The sequence below is a fragment of the Oryctolagus cuniculus genome, chromosome 8, assembly GCF_051225735.1.
Source record: "Oryctolagus cuniculus isolate XC-2025 breed Fujian yellow rabbit chromosome 8, ASM5122573v1, whole genome shotgun sequence".
In the NCBI taxonomy this organism is placed as follows: Eukaryota; Metazoa; Chordata; class Mammalia; order Lagomorpha; family Leporidae; genus Oryctolagus; species Oryctolagus cuniculus.
Window position 1 is genome coordinate 75374379 of NC_142874.1, and position 17155 is coordinate 75391533.

The 17155-nt window shown below is 37.3% G+C and overlaps 1 protein-coding gene across 7 annotated transcripts in view; it reads left to right on the plus strand.

The window, feature by feature from the left end:
* The window catches only part of PDE5A (phosphodiesterase 5A), a 159266-nt gene extending 145180 nt beyond the window's left edge, over positions 1–14086 (plus strand). For all 7 annotated transcript variants that reach the window (XM_002717227.6, XM_008267901.5, XM_008267898.5 and 4 more), the window contains exons 19-21: positions 5533–5607; positions 6300–6383; positions 9925–14086. In XM_002717227.6, coding sequence (XP_002717273.1) covers positions 5533–5607; positions 6300–6383; positions 9925–10062 — 297 coding nt within the window. In that variant the 3' untranslated portion in view covers positions 10063–14086. The remainder of the gene's footprint in view (positions 1–5532; positions 5608–6299; positions 6384–9924) is intronic.
* The last annotated feature ends 3069 nt before the right edge of the window (positions 14087–17155 follow it).

The following is a 17155-nucleotide window of genomic DNA, read 5'->3' on the forward strand; positions in this document are numbered from 1 at the left end:
TACTCCTCTCCCAGCGCCATATTGTGGGAGAGCAGATGCATAGAATAAGTCTTAATTCCAGTAACTTAGTCTAGTCTGAGTTGCTCCCCACAATTCCCTCTTTCTTTTTATTTTTTGGCGTTGATACGCGCCTGTCTTCGGTGCCCCACAGCACACACTCTGCTCTGCATGCTGGACTTGTCCACAGGTGCTTACAAGCCCTACCAATCAGGCAAACCGAATCCGGCTCCTCTCCTCGCCATGTTGTGAGGAGGTTTTTAGGCGCTGATGCGTGCCTGTGTTCGGTGCCCTACAGTGCATGCTCTGCTCGAGCTGTCTGCAAGTGCTTATCGCCTTAATCAGACAGACCAAATCCAAGCTCTCTCATTGCCATGTTGTGGGGAGACTTATTGGTGTTGATAACGTGCCTGTCTTCGGTGACCTGCAGCGATATTCTGCTAGCCGCCCACAGGTGCTTATCGTCTTACTAATCAGGCAGACCGAATCCAAGCCCTGTCATTGCCGTGTTGTGGGGAGGCCTTATTTTTCTCTATTTCTCTATCTCCGGGCATTCCTATCTCTCCTATTTTACTTCTATCTGCCAGCATTCCTATTTCTCTCATTTTACTTCTATACTTCTGTTTCTCTTATGCCCGCGGTTTCCCGGCACCCACCCCAAGGCAGCTTCTCGGCGACTCGCCCCACGGCGGCTTCCCGGCTCTGCGCGGCTTCAGCCTGCGCTTCTCTCATCTGCGCGGCTTCCCGGCTCTGCGCGCGCTCCGCGGTCTCTGCGCCCTTCGCACCCGCACCATGGCCTCCACGCCAGCCCCGCACTTCCTATCTACTCGCGCCCTGTGCGCTCTCTCCGCTTGTGCCCCGCGTGCTTTCTCTGTGCTCAACGGCTTCCGCGAATCACAGCCTAGCTCACGTTTCCGCCATCGGTTGGTTTAGTTTTCAGTCTAAGTTCCCTGGGCTAACCTGACGAAATCCAACCTAGCTTACGTCTCCGCTTTTCGGTTTGGCTTCCTGTGTTTTGCTCCCCGGGGCTGACTTGACGAATCCCAACCTAGCTTACGTCTCCGCTTCGGCCTGCCCCCGCGGCTTCATTTTCCCTAACATATTTTTTTTTTCTACCCGGTATATTTTCTAACTTTCTTCCAACAATATTTCTCCCTCATTTCTCCTGGCTTCTCCCCACAGTCTGTATCCGAGTCTAAGTTTTTTCTAGCTTTCACTTTCACTTTCAACCTGCAGTCCATATCCGAGTCTAAGTTTCTTCTAGCTTTCACTTTCGTTTTCAACCCTAGATTTCTTCCGGCACTTTTTCCGTCCGGCTTTTCCCTAGGCTCTTTGCCAGTCTCTCTCTCCGGTATTTTCCCGCTTCTTCCCGCTTCTTCCCTCCTAGGTTTCCTATCCGAGTCACGGCACCATTATGTCGCTCCCCCTCTTCGCGGAGGAACGACACAAGACCCTGTGCTGTTCTTTTGTCTGCTCGGCCCTTCCCGGGTTGGCTGCCGACCCTTCCACCTCTGTGGAAGTGCGGCTCCCCCTGCCACTTTCCCCACTTCCGCGGGGGAGCGGCACACCACCGGCCAGCTCTCTCGGGGGCTGCTCAGATGTTATCTGGATGTTCCCTTTAGATGTTCCTCATGCATGTTGTCTCTCTCCTCCTTTATAGTTCTCTTCCACCAATCCCAACTCTGCTACCCACACGCCGAGTACGCGGCTCTCCTCCAATCAGGAGCAGGATCAGCTCCTGCAGGTTACTGGTCGAACTGGAGGCAGCTGTGTAGAAGTTGTTTACTCCTCTCCCAGCGCCATATTATGGGAGAGCAGATGCATAGAATAAGTCTTAATTCCAGTAGCTTAGTCTAGTCCGAGTTGCTCCCCCACAAAGAAAATCTTGAAAATATGGAGCAAACATGCAAGTTTTGTGGCAGACATGGAAGCAATGCTATAAAGTCTCTATAAAGAAAACAGCTTGGTTTTCATAGCAGACCAATGAAACACAGCAGAAAATCTAGCATTTCATAGAACACTTGGTTTATAATGGATAGCATTTTAAATATCTGGAAAAAAGATACTTACTAAGTATTTTGGGGAAGAGTGAATAACCAGATGGAAGAAGACAAAATTGGTTCTACTCTACATATGTAAATTTCAAGTGAAATATTGAGTTCACTGTAGATAATTAAACCATACAAGTATTAGATAAAAACACAAGTGGATTTTTCTGTAATCTAGGAGGAAGAAAACTTTTCTAACTTTAACTCAAGATGCAGAAACAAAGGAAAAGACTGACAAACTTGGTTATGTAAAAATGTTTATGTTAAAAAGAAACATAAGCAACATCAAAGATAAGGAGAAACCGATAAAAATATTTATAACATATCTTATAATTAATATCCCTGATATATAAAGAACTTATAAAAATAGGGAAGAAAGATACAAACAATCCTAAGGGGAAAAAAACTGGGCCAAAATTTTGAATAGAAATTGATAGAAAAAAATGAATTACCTTTACTCATCTGAAAACATTCTCAGATCTTCAATCATAAGAAAAAATACAAATTAAAACTACATTAATGCAATAAGTGAAGACACTAGAAGCAACTGAGACATGTATCAACAGGACAATGGTAGTATATCTGGTAGCATATTCCTTCATGTGGTGGAATACAGCTTAACAAGAAAAATAAACTGTTGCTACACAGGGCATACGGGAAGAGTTTCATAAATGTTATGCTGAATGAAAACAGGCCAGATATCAAAGAATATATACTGTGATTTTATTTATATGAAATTCTAAAATAAGCACAATCAGTCAATGATGAGAAAAATTTCAACAGTGGTTATAGGAGAATGGAGAAAAAAGAATTACTGGGAAGGGGCAAGAGGGCACCTTCTTGGGTGATGGAAATAATCTATATGTTGGGTGGAGTGTACATTACATGGTTTCATATATTTGTTAATGCACTGAACTACATACTTAACACCTATGCATATCATACTATGTAAAATATACTTCATTAAAAAATTCTTTGAGATAATCATTTCCCAACCATTTTTTTTAATTTTTATTTTTTATTTAGTAAATATAAATTTCCAAAGTACAGTTTATGGATTACAATGGCTTCCCCCCCCCAATAATTTCCCTCCCACTCGCACCCCTCCCATCTCCCGCTCCCTCTCCCATTCCATTCACATCAAGATTCATTTTCAGTTATCTTTATATACAGAAGATCGAATTAGTATATATTAAGTAAAGATTTCATCAGTTTGCACCCACACAGAAACACAAAGTGTAAAATACTGTTTCAGTACTAGTTATAGCATTACTTCACATTGGACAACACATTAAATTGTCAAAAATCCAAAAGTTTTACATCATATTCTGCTGTATAAACTGTGGGAAAATATAGAATGCAAACTAGAATAACCTTTTGGAAGCATATACATATACACATATTTATCTTTATTTCTAGGACTCTTATCCCAAAGATATGCTGGAAAGAATATAGTAAGATATCTATACAAAGGTCTTCATTTTAGTGCTATTTATAATAACAAAGACTGGAAACAGCTGAAACGTTCATCAGAGGGCACTGATTGAATAAGTCATAGTACATTTATATAAGCTCAATGCTACTGTAAAAAGAAATAAGTGTCTCTGTAATGCTATGGATTTATTAGGAAGATAAATAATTTTAAGTGAAAAAAAACAAGATAGAGCAAAGTATATATGGTATGCTATCATTTATCTAAAAGAGTGAAATATGAATAAAGGTCTGTGTTCACTTATATTTTAAAAAGGATTAAACACAAAAAAGTTAATAGTTTCCAAGACGGAAAGAATAAGATTGAGGTAATAGTTTAAAAAAATATTTCCTTTAGTGTGCTTGTTTTGTAGATCTAATTTTAGAACCACGTAAATAATTCTCCTAGTTATAAAATAAAATTGAATAAATCAATCACTAAACCTTGAAAGTAAAATGAAACAAACTGATTTTGGTTGCAACACCATACTAAGAGGAACTAGTGCATTACAAGCAATATAATAACAGCAATTTGACCATATCTCCAAAAGAACTAAAAACTTTTAAAATCATATTGGTGGTAACTTTGACATTCGGTCCCTATTGTTCTCCAATAAAAGCAAAGAAGAAATTGCATTGATATTGTTGAGAACTGGCTTCTCAGGATGAATAGAAAGATCTAAGACAGATGAGGTTATGCAGAAATCCTGTATTCCTAAATCTGAATTTGAAGTATTGTATGAACTTAGGTTGTGTTCTAGCCCCATCCCCTAAATAGACTTAACAATAGTGATCAATCCAGTAATAATAAATAAGCATAGTGCCAGGACCGAAGTTTCTAAATACCTCAATTTAAAGGAACCGGAGCTCCAAGAAAAATAGCTGATTTCAGTTCTAGAGCTGGAAATATTCATGATAAGCCTAGAATATTTTGTTAATCAGAAAGGAAGGATGTGGGGGTGTGTCTACAGAACAAAGGATCTGACTCAATGAGCACCCACTGGCCAAAATGGAAGAATCTGCACATCAGTAAGACTGAAATACATAAAGTATGTTTAAATTCCAGAGTTCAATATAATAAAAACTAATTTAAAAAACTTCCATAGTCATATTTGGAAAATGCTTGAGAATCAAGTTATTAAAAAAAAAAGAAACCAAGCATTTTCCTTCCTTTTGTTTTATGAATTATATTTTAGGATAATTATGAGAAAATTTCTTTTTGTTGTATAATAAAGGAAAAGAGAATGCTGGCTTTGAATATCACACTTTTGCAGCTACTACATTAACAGTTTTAGGCAAAGATCATTAATAACTGATAATGCTGAAAAAGAGAGGTAACCAAGCATTGTATATCCACCAGTAGAAATATGTAGCATACCTATTGAGTAGCCATGTCCCTCCCAAAGTTAGTTAATTAATTAAAATTTTGATCTAATCTGGCCTCTAGATCTCATTACCAGTGTCTAGAAATACAGGATGTAAAGAATCATACTAAATGACACAATAGGAATGTAATCTATAAACTCCAGAATCTGGGAAACAGTAAGATAAACAACCTTATCCATTCATCAACACTAACGACAAATTGCAAAGAAAATTAAAGAGAAGAGAACTTAATATTAAAAGAAACTTATAAGGCCTATAAATCAATTGCGATATTTAGGCCTATTTGGTACTGTGTTTTTCACAGCACTTTTTATAAGCAGATGCTTAATAAATATCTCATTGATTATAAATAAAGATCGGAACACAGTTTTCCCATTTATTGGTGAAGTTGAAATTGCATTTTTTATGCTTAATTATAGATTACAAACCCTGTCCTTGTGATTAGTTACACATTTGAAACAAATGAAATATAATTATATAATATCTATTACTCATTACTGCTTTATTATGATTTTTATTGATGTGGTTGAACATTATCGATTTGACAGATTTTCTTACTTTCATTAAAAATCTCAGTTTTAAAGAATGATATATTTTCCACTGCCAAAATTCAGTCTGTTATTTATTTCAGATAGCAGAACTTGTGGCAACTGAATTTTTTGATCAAGGAGACAGAGAGAGAAAAGAACTCAATATAGAGCCCACTGTAAGTATAAGACTTTATTGGAAGGAATTATTAAAGTTCATTTTTTTCATTGTCAGTTTCTTTTTATGCTTCTATGGAACCCTTCCTGAGGAATATTTCTCATTTTATTTTGTAAACATTTTTCATAAAAGAAGGATGATATGTTTTCATCATCACAGAGAGCAAAAGAGGTCATCATATTGTACTTTTTTTATAATTTACTTTTTCTATTGAAGTATTATAAGCCGCTTTTTAATGTAACAGGTGTTTTTCTGTGTATTTACCATGGTTACATGAAATAAATGTAATCATAATTTACCACTTCCTTTTGTGTAATGATGTTTGCAGTGTTCACTCTCATAAACAGCACCGTGATAAACATCTGTACTGCTGAATTTTTCAATGCCATTCTTCATTATCTTGTTAGGATAAATTCCCAGAAATACTGTAACGAAGGGCACATAGAGAGTAAATATGTTTGATACACACTACCTTTTTATATTGAGGATGTCTCTCCAAATACAGGAGAGATTCTTTTCAAACCACTTATGCCTTTTGGAATGACTTTTTCCTGGAAGTGAAGTCATCTTTTACTTTATTTTATGGACTTGGTTGCTAATCTGACCTAAATTAGCCCAATGATTTTTCATCTTTTTGGAGCTAAGTTACATTTTGTTCTTTAACTAAATGTAGATCTGTGCTTGTATTTTCAGGATCTAATGAACAGGGAGAAGAAAAACAAAATCCCAAGTATGCAAGTTGGGTTCATAGATGCCATCTGCTTGCAACTATATGAGGTATTTATATCAAAACCAACAGATGTGCTAAACTTAGACTGTCTTATGAATTACAGCCTAAAGGAAATTGAAGAGACTGACCCTCTGCGTGTATATTTTGCTACTACATCAAGAAACAATAAAATTTTGAGAAATATTGGTTCTTTTACTAATGAACATGTTTGTGTTGAACAATCAGTACATTTTATATTTACTATTTCTCAAGAAATTAATTAGTTTAATCATCTATTTAGTGCCTACTATGTATTAGCCTCCATGTAACTGATACAGGGGATTACAAGAAGTATCATCTGACAGTGCTACCCACAAGGAAGCAGACTATACATATTCTATATTAGAATACCCTTTTTTAACTTTTATTTAATAAATTTAAATTTCCAAAGTACAACTTTTGGATTATAGCAGCTTTTTCCCCCCATAACCTCCCGCCCACCCACAACCATCCCAGTTCCCACTCCCTCTTCCCATCCATTCACACCATGATTCATTTTCAATTATCTTTATGTACAGAAGATCTTCTTAGTATTTATTAAGTAAAGATTTCAACAGTTTGCACCCACACAGACACACAAAGTATAGAGTACTGTTTGAGGAGTAGTAGTTTAACCGTTAATTCACATAGTACAACACATTAGGGACAGAGATCCTACATGAGGAGTAAGTGCACAATGACTCCTGTTGTTGATTTAACACTTGACACTCTTATTTATGACGTCAGTAATCACCCGAGGCTCTTGTCATAAGCTGCCAAGGCTATGGAAGCCTCTTGAGTTCACCAACTCTGATCTTATTTAGACAAGGCCATAGTCAAAGTTGAAGTTCTCTCCTCTCTTCAGAGAAAGGTACCTCCTTCTTTGATGGCCCATTCTTTCCACTGGGATCTCACTCACAGAGATCTTTCATTTAGGTGTTGTTTTTGTTTTTTTTGTTTTTGTTTTTTTTTTTTGCCAGAGTGTCTTGGCTTTCCATGCCTGAAATACTCTCATGGGCTTTTCAGCCAGATCCAAATGCCTTAAAGGCTGATTCTGAGGCCAGAGTGCTATTTAGGACATTCTATGAGTCTGCTGTTTTTCCCACTTCCCATGTTGGATCTTTCTCTCCTTTTTAATTCTATCAGTTAGTATTAGCAGGCACTAGTCTTGTTTATGTGATCCCTTTGACACTTAATCCTATCATTATGATCAAGTATGAACTGAAACTGATCACTTTGACTAGTAAGATGGCATTGGTACATGACGCCTTGATGGGATTGAATTGGAATCCCCTGGCACATATCTAGCTCTACCATTAGGGGTACGTCCAAGTGAGCATGTGCCGAAGTATACATCTCCTCCCTCTCTTATTCCCACTCTTATATTTAACAGGGATCATTTTTCAGTTAAATTTAAATGTCTAAGAATAATTGTATGTTAATTGAAGAGTTCAACCAATGGTATTAAGTAGAACAAAAAAATACTAAAAGGAATAAAATAGTAAATTGTTCTTTGACAGTCATAGCATACTCTTTTTAAATTTACATTTTAGCCTTTAGTCAGTCTTTATTTTTATTTATTTCCTTATTTGGAAAAAATAATTATCCAACTATTTCTCACTGTTTTCATGCAGATTTAATATTGCCATGTAGATATCTATAGGAATTAGAAAGAGGTGGCTAGAAGAATATTGCAGGCTTCCTTTTCCATATATTACTAACTTAGCTTCTGATGGAGGTTTTTTGGGGAGAGAGGATTCTAAGACAAATAGATTCTCCCTGAAACATAAATTTACTAGTTAGGATGTTTATGACCCAAGTACAGAAGGTAGATGCTGTCTCATCTTAAAAATTTGTTTTTAAATATTTTGTTTATTTGAGAGGTAGAGTTACGGAGAGACGGAGGAGAGAGACAGAGAGAAAGGTCTTCCATCCTGTTTGTTCACTCCCCAAATATCCACAACAGCCGGAGCTGGGCCAATCTGAAGTCAGGAGCCAGGAGCTTCTTCCAAGTCTCCCATATGGGTGCAGAAGCCCAAACACTTGGGCCATCTTCTACTGCTTTCCCAGGTCATAGGAGAGATGGATCAGAAGAGGAGCAGTGGAGACATGAACTGGTGTGCCCATTTGGGATGCTGGCCCTGCAGGCAGAGAGTTAGCCCACTATGCCACAGTGTCAGCCCCATTGTCTTAAAAATTTAAGAAAGGAATTGTTTTAAGTTTTAACTATTTGAGGAAACAATATTTATCTTTAAGCTATCATAAAATGTCAAGACCTAGAAATTTTCTAATGTAGACATTTCATAGATTCAGTAATTGAATTAGTAAAGTTTATCTACCAGGATGATGGAATGTTTGCCCCAAACAAGTAGTTAATGTGAAAACAAGATCTACAGTGCAGTTCTCACCACTAATCTTGGGTGCAAGCCATCAAAAGAATTTGATAAGGAAGCTGTGGCTGATGAAGAAGAAAAAGAGGAGGAAAGGACAGGAGACTCACAAAAAGAAATACAGAGGGAAAAAAGACCGAGTGTTTTGCCTCCCACCACTGTCTCCCACCTTTGTTCAGATTCTACTTGTTTACTTCTGTTTACAAGGTCCTTCCTCATGGCAGGGTTTCAAACATGCTTGAACATCTTGTTTTTTCCATAGCAGATGCTTTCCTTATCTACTGGATAAAGTGTTCCTCTGTTGAAAATAATAATGACTCTTTTGACTTTCCCCATCCCTGTAAAATGGTCAAAATAGTAATCAGATCACCTATTATAGATTCTACCTTTCTATCTTTCATATATCTACAAGGATTTATTTTATAATTCTTTGTGACATTAGTATGTTTTTACCATATTACAGAAGTAGCATGTTCTCATTGTAGAAAAATGAAAATACTAAGAAAAAAAGATCAAATCGCATATAATCCCACCACGTAGAGATAATTACTGATACATTTCTTTATGTAGTTTATGAAATGTTCATATTCTTTTCACTTAATAAAAATTGTTTTATAATCCATAATATTCATATGTATGTCAAAGTGTGTTTCTATGGCACTCTTAGTGGCTACAGAACAGTAATATACCTAACCCTGTTATTAAGTATTTGTTTTTTTCAATGTTTCTATGTTACAAAGAAAGCTGCAATGAGATTCTTGCAACTAAATGTTTATGGCACCACAGTTGATAAATAATAATGCCACAAGGGTAAAAACCTGCATAAATACATTTTACAGAAAAACACAAAAGCATCTCCTTGTACAGTTACAGTTAGGGAGAGTATAGTACCTAGAAACAAAATGTATTATTTTTTCTGAAAAGCAGATTCCACACAGACCTGGTCTCCATTGCCCAGTGATGTTATTTGGGAATGTGCGTGTTTGCTCTCTCAGCACATACTTCTTATCTGTTCAGCTTAAGAGGGATTGTTTGTGAGTGATCTGCCTATGTGCTCCAATGGCTTTTGAAAACTCCAACAGTGGGTCTGTTCATGAAATGAGTGTGGGATGTGGCCCTTTGTGACAAGCCTTGTTTCCCGGCGTCCCCCTAGAAGTTTGCTTTCTTTTTCTTTCCTTAGGCTTTGACCCATGTATCCGAAGACTGTTTCCCTTTGCTGGATGGCTGCAGAAAAAACAGGCAAAAATGGCAGGCTCTTGCAGAACAGCAGGAGAAGATGCTGATTAACGGGGAAAGCAACCAGGCCAAGCGGAACTGAGTGGCAGGTTTCACGCAGAGTTGAAGTTTACAGAGATGGTTATTCTGTATTACGCCTACTTTCCCTATGCACTGTACAGATTTGGTTTATATTTTACCACTGCTATATTTTTATTTTTGCACAACTTTTGAGAGTATAGCATGAAATGTTTTAGACTATTACCTATCTCTGTATATTTGTTTTATACCACTGAAATGAGATGATCAATGACACCCGCACTTAGCCTATTCACAAGAACTCTGATATTTTGTGTATTGCAGGGTGCAAGGCTTTCTTTCGCTGAGGTTGTTTTTTGCATAGGGATTTTAAATAATTGGTTTCTGTGTTTTGTGAATTACCAGCCTTTCAAGAATGTCTGGAATCTTTCCTTTCTCAAAAGTCGGTTAGGAGTAACTTGAATGTGTTCTGTGACATTTAAAGCCTTCATTAACATAAAAAAATTGGCTGAGTGGATTTTAAGGAAAAAATATGTATTTGTCAACAATGTCTTAACAAAAAGTTAAGGCACTGTGAAACTAATGAAAAGTAATATGAGACAGTATTGTAAAGAAAATGTTTTATTTAATTTGCTATTTTTGTGAAAGAAAAAGCTGAAAATGTTATTTTAGTGTAGCACATCTATCCAAATCACTTCAAGTTCATCAGTCTTACGTAAAGCAGGGGAAACCAGAAGAGATGATCTAGTCCCTGACTTCTTGAGGGATGAGTGTGATCCAGAAATGGAATGGCCATGGTGTTTGTCAGCAAAATGTTCTGTTGGAAGATCCTTCTGAGAGCCAGTGTTTTGAATATGGAGCTTTTAAAAAATAATTTTCTCATCTTCCATCTTCTTAGAAACCACAACTTGCAAGTCAGCAGTTTACATCTCAATGGAAAAGTGAGATGTGATCATTGGAACACTGACCTGGAGTGAGACATGACTATAAATGAGAAAGTACAAAGTGAGTCTTTTTATTCTCTGTCAAGTGAAGTTTATAGAAAAATTCCAATTATAATGAATAAAAGGGTATTGCCAATACTCAGACCATAAATGAATTTGAGAGAACAGTAAGATAAGATACTTTATGCCTGAATAAAACTTGGAAGTATTATAATCGAGAAATAGCCATATTTTGGTTTATCAGATGAATCAATTCAGGATCACGGATAGAAGTATGAGTGTGTACCCTAAATACTGACCCTTAGTATGTAATTGGTGTTATTTCCTTCCCATAGCTTTTAGTACAGTTAACATTGCTTTCTCAGGATTTGAGTTCATTTAAGTAGGTTACCACTGTTTGTGTGAGCTCTTGACTACACATTTATTCAGCATTGGAGAAGTAGATGGTGAAATGAGCATCTGGTTTAGGAAAGGAAAATCTGCTCCAGATATACAGAAATGTTTGCATGTGGGAAGAGCAGCAAGAGAGAGATTTGATTTGTTAACTTTAATCCCCCCACTCCCCAAAGAAAAGGTATTTGATCTGAGTATTGCCAATTTGGGTAGAAAATCTCATGGCAATATGATAGCATTCTCAGAGACCTTTCACAAAAGTACATTTGTCATCCATTTCCTTCATCCCCTAAACTGCCTAAAATTCAACATACTTATTAAGTTTTTGAAATTCTGAGTATATATATATATATATATATGTACTCAAACACACACATACAAACACACATATCTTGAAGTGATATGGCTTTCTTGTTGTATCATTCAGGTTTAAAAAGACAGCAAAACAAATTATATTGACAGTACTTTATTTTAGTAAAGGACAATCTAGGAATTTATCAATTCTTTAATGCTTTATACATTATCATTGTAACACTTATATTTTCAGAGTGCTATTTTTATTTCATGTCATATTGATGAAATCTGCAAGGTGGCCTCTTGGTGGCACTGGTGTGTAAATTACACAGAATGTCACTAAAGTAACAGTCATATCTATTTACTGATATACACCTATGCACGCATATATAATTCCTTAGTTTAGGAAAATTGTTTAAGGAACCATAATCTTTAATAAACCTCTTTTTATCACACACATTGTAATTTAGCAGTTATGCTAAAGTATGTAGTCATATACTTTAACAGTTTATTTAGACCCCTCTAAGGTATGTCACTTTTTTTTTTTAAAAGACATGGTAGATGGAGTTGGAGTATCTGCATGTGTGTCATTTAACAAGAAGACATACTTAGATTAGAAATTGTTTGGTGTGCCTTTGGTTAATGGTTTACTTTACTTCACTACTTAGACATTAAAAGAAGTTAGGTAGTATCATGCCCTTTTTATGTTATTATTGGATATTTTAGTTCATATAGAAGAATAGCACTTTGAATGGCTCAAATAATTTTTAGTTTGTAGTAAAATCATTCCATACATGGATTATTATCTGTGGTACATATACACAAATTAAAATTTTTGTTCTTATATGAATATTTCCTTTATAGTATCTTCTCAAGTTGGAAAATAATACATATAATCCTCCCTCACCTTACCCTATATTTATATTACCCACAACCTGCAAGAAGTTATTCTTGGCTCAGGATGTTTGTTTAGCTATAGCACAGTAACATGATTCTATTTCATTTCAATTCTCAGCCAAAAAAGTCCTCACTATTTTACTAACCTGGTAAAAAAAAGTCTGTAAAATTGCCTGGCCTTATGTTTTTCACAGGAACGGTCTTGACCAATCACAGTCATGTGTGAACTTGTGTAAGTCACTTAACCTATGTGTGCCTGAACAAGTTGGGCACTGGAAGAATAAGGTTTGGGCAAAGCCTTTGTCTTCAAGGAAGATGTCACAGAAGGCAGCTATTTTGTATGCCCTATGGTGCCCTGAGATGACTGTATGAAATAAAAGAGTGGGTTAGGGAGCAACTCATCCAGTGCTGTGTGTCATGTCTTGTTGCATTTCCAAGATTGAAGAAAACACAAAATTCAGCTTCCCATGCAGATGACTAGTGAGTGTGAGGTTTAGAGCTCCTTGAGTACCTTGCCCAAGGTAGAAACCCAGAATGATGATGAAATGTAATAGGCCATCACAAGCAATTTGGTTTGTTTTTGTTTTCACAAGATTGATTTGAAATGGGGGGGTGGGGAGACGAGATATGGACAACTGTAGCTAAACTAAGGTGGCACAGTTGAATTAGTATCGGTCATGCATCAGTTCACCTCTAAGAGAGCACCAGCCACAGGTTAGGTACTGTGCTCAGCCACAGAGCCAGAGCAGCGACCTCAGGGAGCTCACAGCCTATGCAGGACATGCCAGGTAACGGATGTAACAGTTTCCAATCCTGCCAGTTTGACACCAAAACATGGGACACAATATATGACTTTTATTCTCTTAACATGTATTGTCCATTTTCTTTACTTAAAATTCATTAATAATCTATCAGCAAACATCCAGCCTTCTTTCAAATACAAATCACTTAACCTGTTGGTTGCTTAAAGAACACTTTATAGCCAGATAGAGATTACACAGAGTTCTCCTGCACCAGAAAACTGTGTAGTTTTGGACCCCTTCTGCTCTACCAAAGGGAGCGAAGAAGAAAGTATTAAAGCTCACCTTGCCCTTCATATCCTTAACAAAACCCTGTGTAAACATGTCCTCATGAATGTTGTTGGAAGCACTGTAAATAGTTGAAAATATAAATTTCTATTACAGTTTAAAAAAACCTTATGGACCATCAGTAGCCACTGTTAATATCTATTTGTATTCTTATACCTTTTCAATATATTTGAACAAATATATAGTTTCTGGCACTATTTTTATACTAGGATAAAGGAGTTACTATGTATATTATGTTTAACTTTTAAGTCATTTTAAGTCATTGTGAATGTTGATTTCTTTTCTTCTTCTCCTTCACCGTGAGAATTATTGCGGATGACTCCTCTATGACAAAACTGCTTTCCAGGAACACTCACCCACCTCCGATCCTGTAGTATCATGAGACAATGATTTTCCTTTGTGCAAACTTTTCACCTGTCAGTTGTTCCCTCATGTTTTCATGCTTTGTAAAAATAAAAAGAATGAACAAGTAGGTATGAATATTGTGTGATTACTAGTCAGGGGCTGTGAATTTTAAGGGTGGTCACTGTGGGTTTTAGGCAGGGAGAAGAGGCCCAGTACTTTAAGAGACTTTAAGAGACTAGCTAACCTATGGCCTTATTTGCTGAAGCAAAACATGGTTTAATAAAATCTTTTCCTTAGTCTAGATTCCTCTCAGTAATAGTCTTGCTTTTATTAATACCTTTACTACCAGCTGGAGGGCAACATTTTCCATCCTCCTTCTCACTTCAAGTCCATAACAGCTCTGTGGAAGTGACTATTACCAGCCTCCTGGTATGTGAGGAGCTAAGCTTACGAGTTAAATAGTTGCCAAATGGCATGGGCTGGATTTAGGCCCAGATTTGCCTAGTTTCAAAGCAGGTATTTATTTCAATTAGTTCTCTTTTCGAATTTTAAAGGTCCCAAATCCATTCTTACTGGATCACATGGACTATGTAGGAACAGTAGACGCCAGAATTCCCTTACACTGCACGTGTAGTTTTGTTTGGGTTTTTATGGTTAGCATTCCTTAATTGAGTTCATCTGGGAATAGCTAATATTATGCCCGCCCAGACTCCCAGACCCTGCCACGTCTTCACGCTACAGGACTACAAGCATGGAGGGGTGATTAAATGCAGAATTTGTGATTTTGCTATTTTGCCACTAGAAAGCCCTCTTCATGTGGGGCAGAATATCTAGGTTATGTCCACACAAAGCTAAGGGGAAAAGCAAAGTAAAACCTCATGTGAAATAGAACTTTAGATGTTCTGCCCACCAGAGAACACCAGAGTTTCAGCCAAATTTTAAAAAGTACTCCTTACTGGCCATAAAGAATGAATAAAAATGCTTTTTTAAAGATGTTTATTAGCTAAAGAAAAATAACTGGAGAAAAAATCCATAGAGAATTTAAGATAAAGCAAAAAGTAGGGGGGAATGAACTATTTGTGGATTTTTTGACAATAATGTACCTGGCTCCTGCCATTGGATCAGCTCGGTGCGCCAGCCACAGCTGTAATAGACACTGTATGAATTACCTGTGGACCCATATATTTTCTCAGACAATAAACATGAATTAATAGTTTTCAACTGTAATAGACACTTTATGAATTGCCAGAAGGGCCACAGCTCACATTTTCATTCCATGTCACTATTATAACCTCTTACATACCCTATTGAAGAAATCCTAGGCTTTATCTGACACTAATCAGCATTTTCCTCTAAGAAACAAGCTCCCTACTTCTCTAACTACCGCTCTGAAAGTCAGGAATTCTTAAGTCTCACTGATCCGCCTACCTCAAGAGGAAAGGCATAAAATATAGTCAACTACAACTTTGTATCAGCTAAACCTACTGTCTCTCTCCAGAGAAGCTGGTAGACATAGCTACTAAATAAACCATATTCCCCCAGGGAGATGAAGACAGGATTGTGCCATTGTTGTCCTCTCCATTTCTTGAAGCTGCTGGCCTCTATCTACTCTCGGTCTACCCTGTAGACCTGCAGATGTCCTCAATTCTCCTTGCCCCAAGAATTCACCTGATTCACACAGCCTTCATAAGCTACCAGCATCTTGCATTCTTTCTTAGTTTTCAGGTACTCAAAAAATGATTATTTGTCGCTCCCCCTATTCACGGAGGAACGACACAGAACCCTGCGCTGTTCTTTTGTCTGCTCAGCCCTCCCCGGGTTTGCTGCTGGTCCTTCCCGAGTTGGCTGCCATCCCTTCCACCTCCGTGGAAGGGCGGTGCCCCCTGCCACTTTTCCCACTTCCACGGGGGAGTGGCACACTGCCGGCTGGCTCTCTCGAGGGCTGCTCGGATGTTCCTCTTAGATGTTCCTGGTGCATGTTGTCTCTCTCCTCCTTTATAGTCCTCTTCCACCAATCCCAACTCTGCTACCCACATGCCGAGTAAGCTGCTCTCCTCCAATCAGAAGCAGGATCAGCTCCTGCAGGTTACTGGTCGAACTGGAGGCAGCTGTGTAAAAGTTGTTTACTTCCTTCTCAGCGCCATATTGTGGGAGAGCAGATGCATAGAATAAGTCTTAATTCCAGTAACTTAGTCTAGTCAGAGTTGCTCCCCACAATTATTGAGTGAAAGAACAGACTTCTTTCACTTCCATCCTTTCTAACAACATAAAATTGAATTTTTGGTAAAGAAAGGAGAAAGTGATTCTAGCAAAGAGCAATAGAAAAATCAATACAGCTTATGGATTTTTAGAAATTCTCAGTTGAACAAGAGGTGACATTTAAGATCAAAACTGAAACTGAATAATAAAGCAATTTTTTAGAAAAAGTATTTCTGTTTCTACTGTGAGAAACAAGTCAGTTTCCAGGCTTTCGTTAACAAATTGGTAACCATTGTGAACTTTCTCCCAGTGGGAGTTTTTATTGCAAGGCGCCAAGGACAACTCATAAAGGCAGAGGCCAACAATCTTGTGGAGATGACTAGATTCACATAAAAAAAAAAATAAGAAACAGGTCAAAAGAAGACATTCATTCATTAATTCACAAATAATGGATTTCTAGTAAAGTGTCAGATTGAGGTTAACTAAACAGAACTTCTATTTCAGTGGAGGACACACACAAGGACAGACATAGTTATCTCTACACACTCAGGGTGCACAGTGGAGGGTACTCAATTCAAACTTGAGGGTCATAGCTGGTTTCCTGAAAGGTGTGCCATCTGATTTAGCTAAGTGCAACAGAATATTCCAGGCAGAAGAAATAGCATGTGTGACCACCAAAAAGTAGCTAACTAGAGAACTTGAAAGGCCTTCCCACCACATATTTAAGTATTTCCATGTTATCATTGTTACGTATGATATTAAAAATATTTTATAAAGTATAAATATTAAACTTAAGTACTTATAAATGTTTTACTAAATGAACCAAATGACCTTTAAGCCCATGGTTCAACTCTTGGGAAAAGAAAATCCCAAGAGGCCAAAAGGCAAATAAAACTCCAAGCAGTAAACATGTGATATGATCTGATGCTGTCAGATCTGGGAATACTGGCAGATCTCTATCATAAAGGGGGTTTAATGCTTATCCAAGCAGATAACA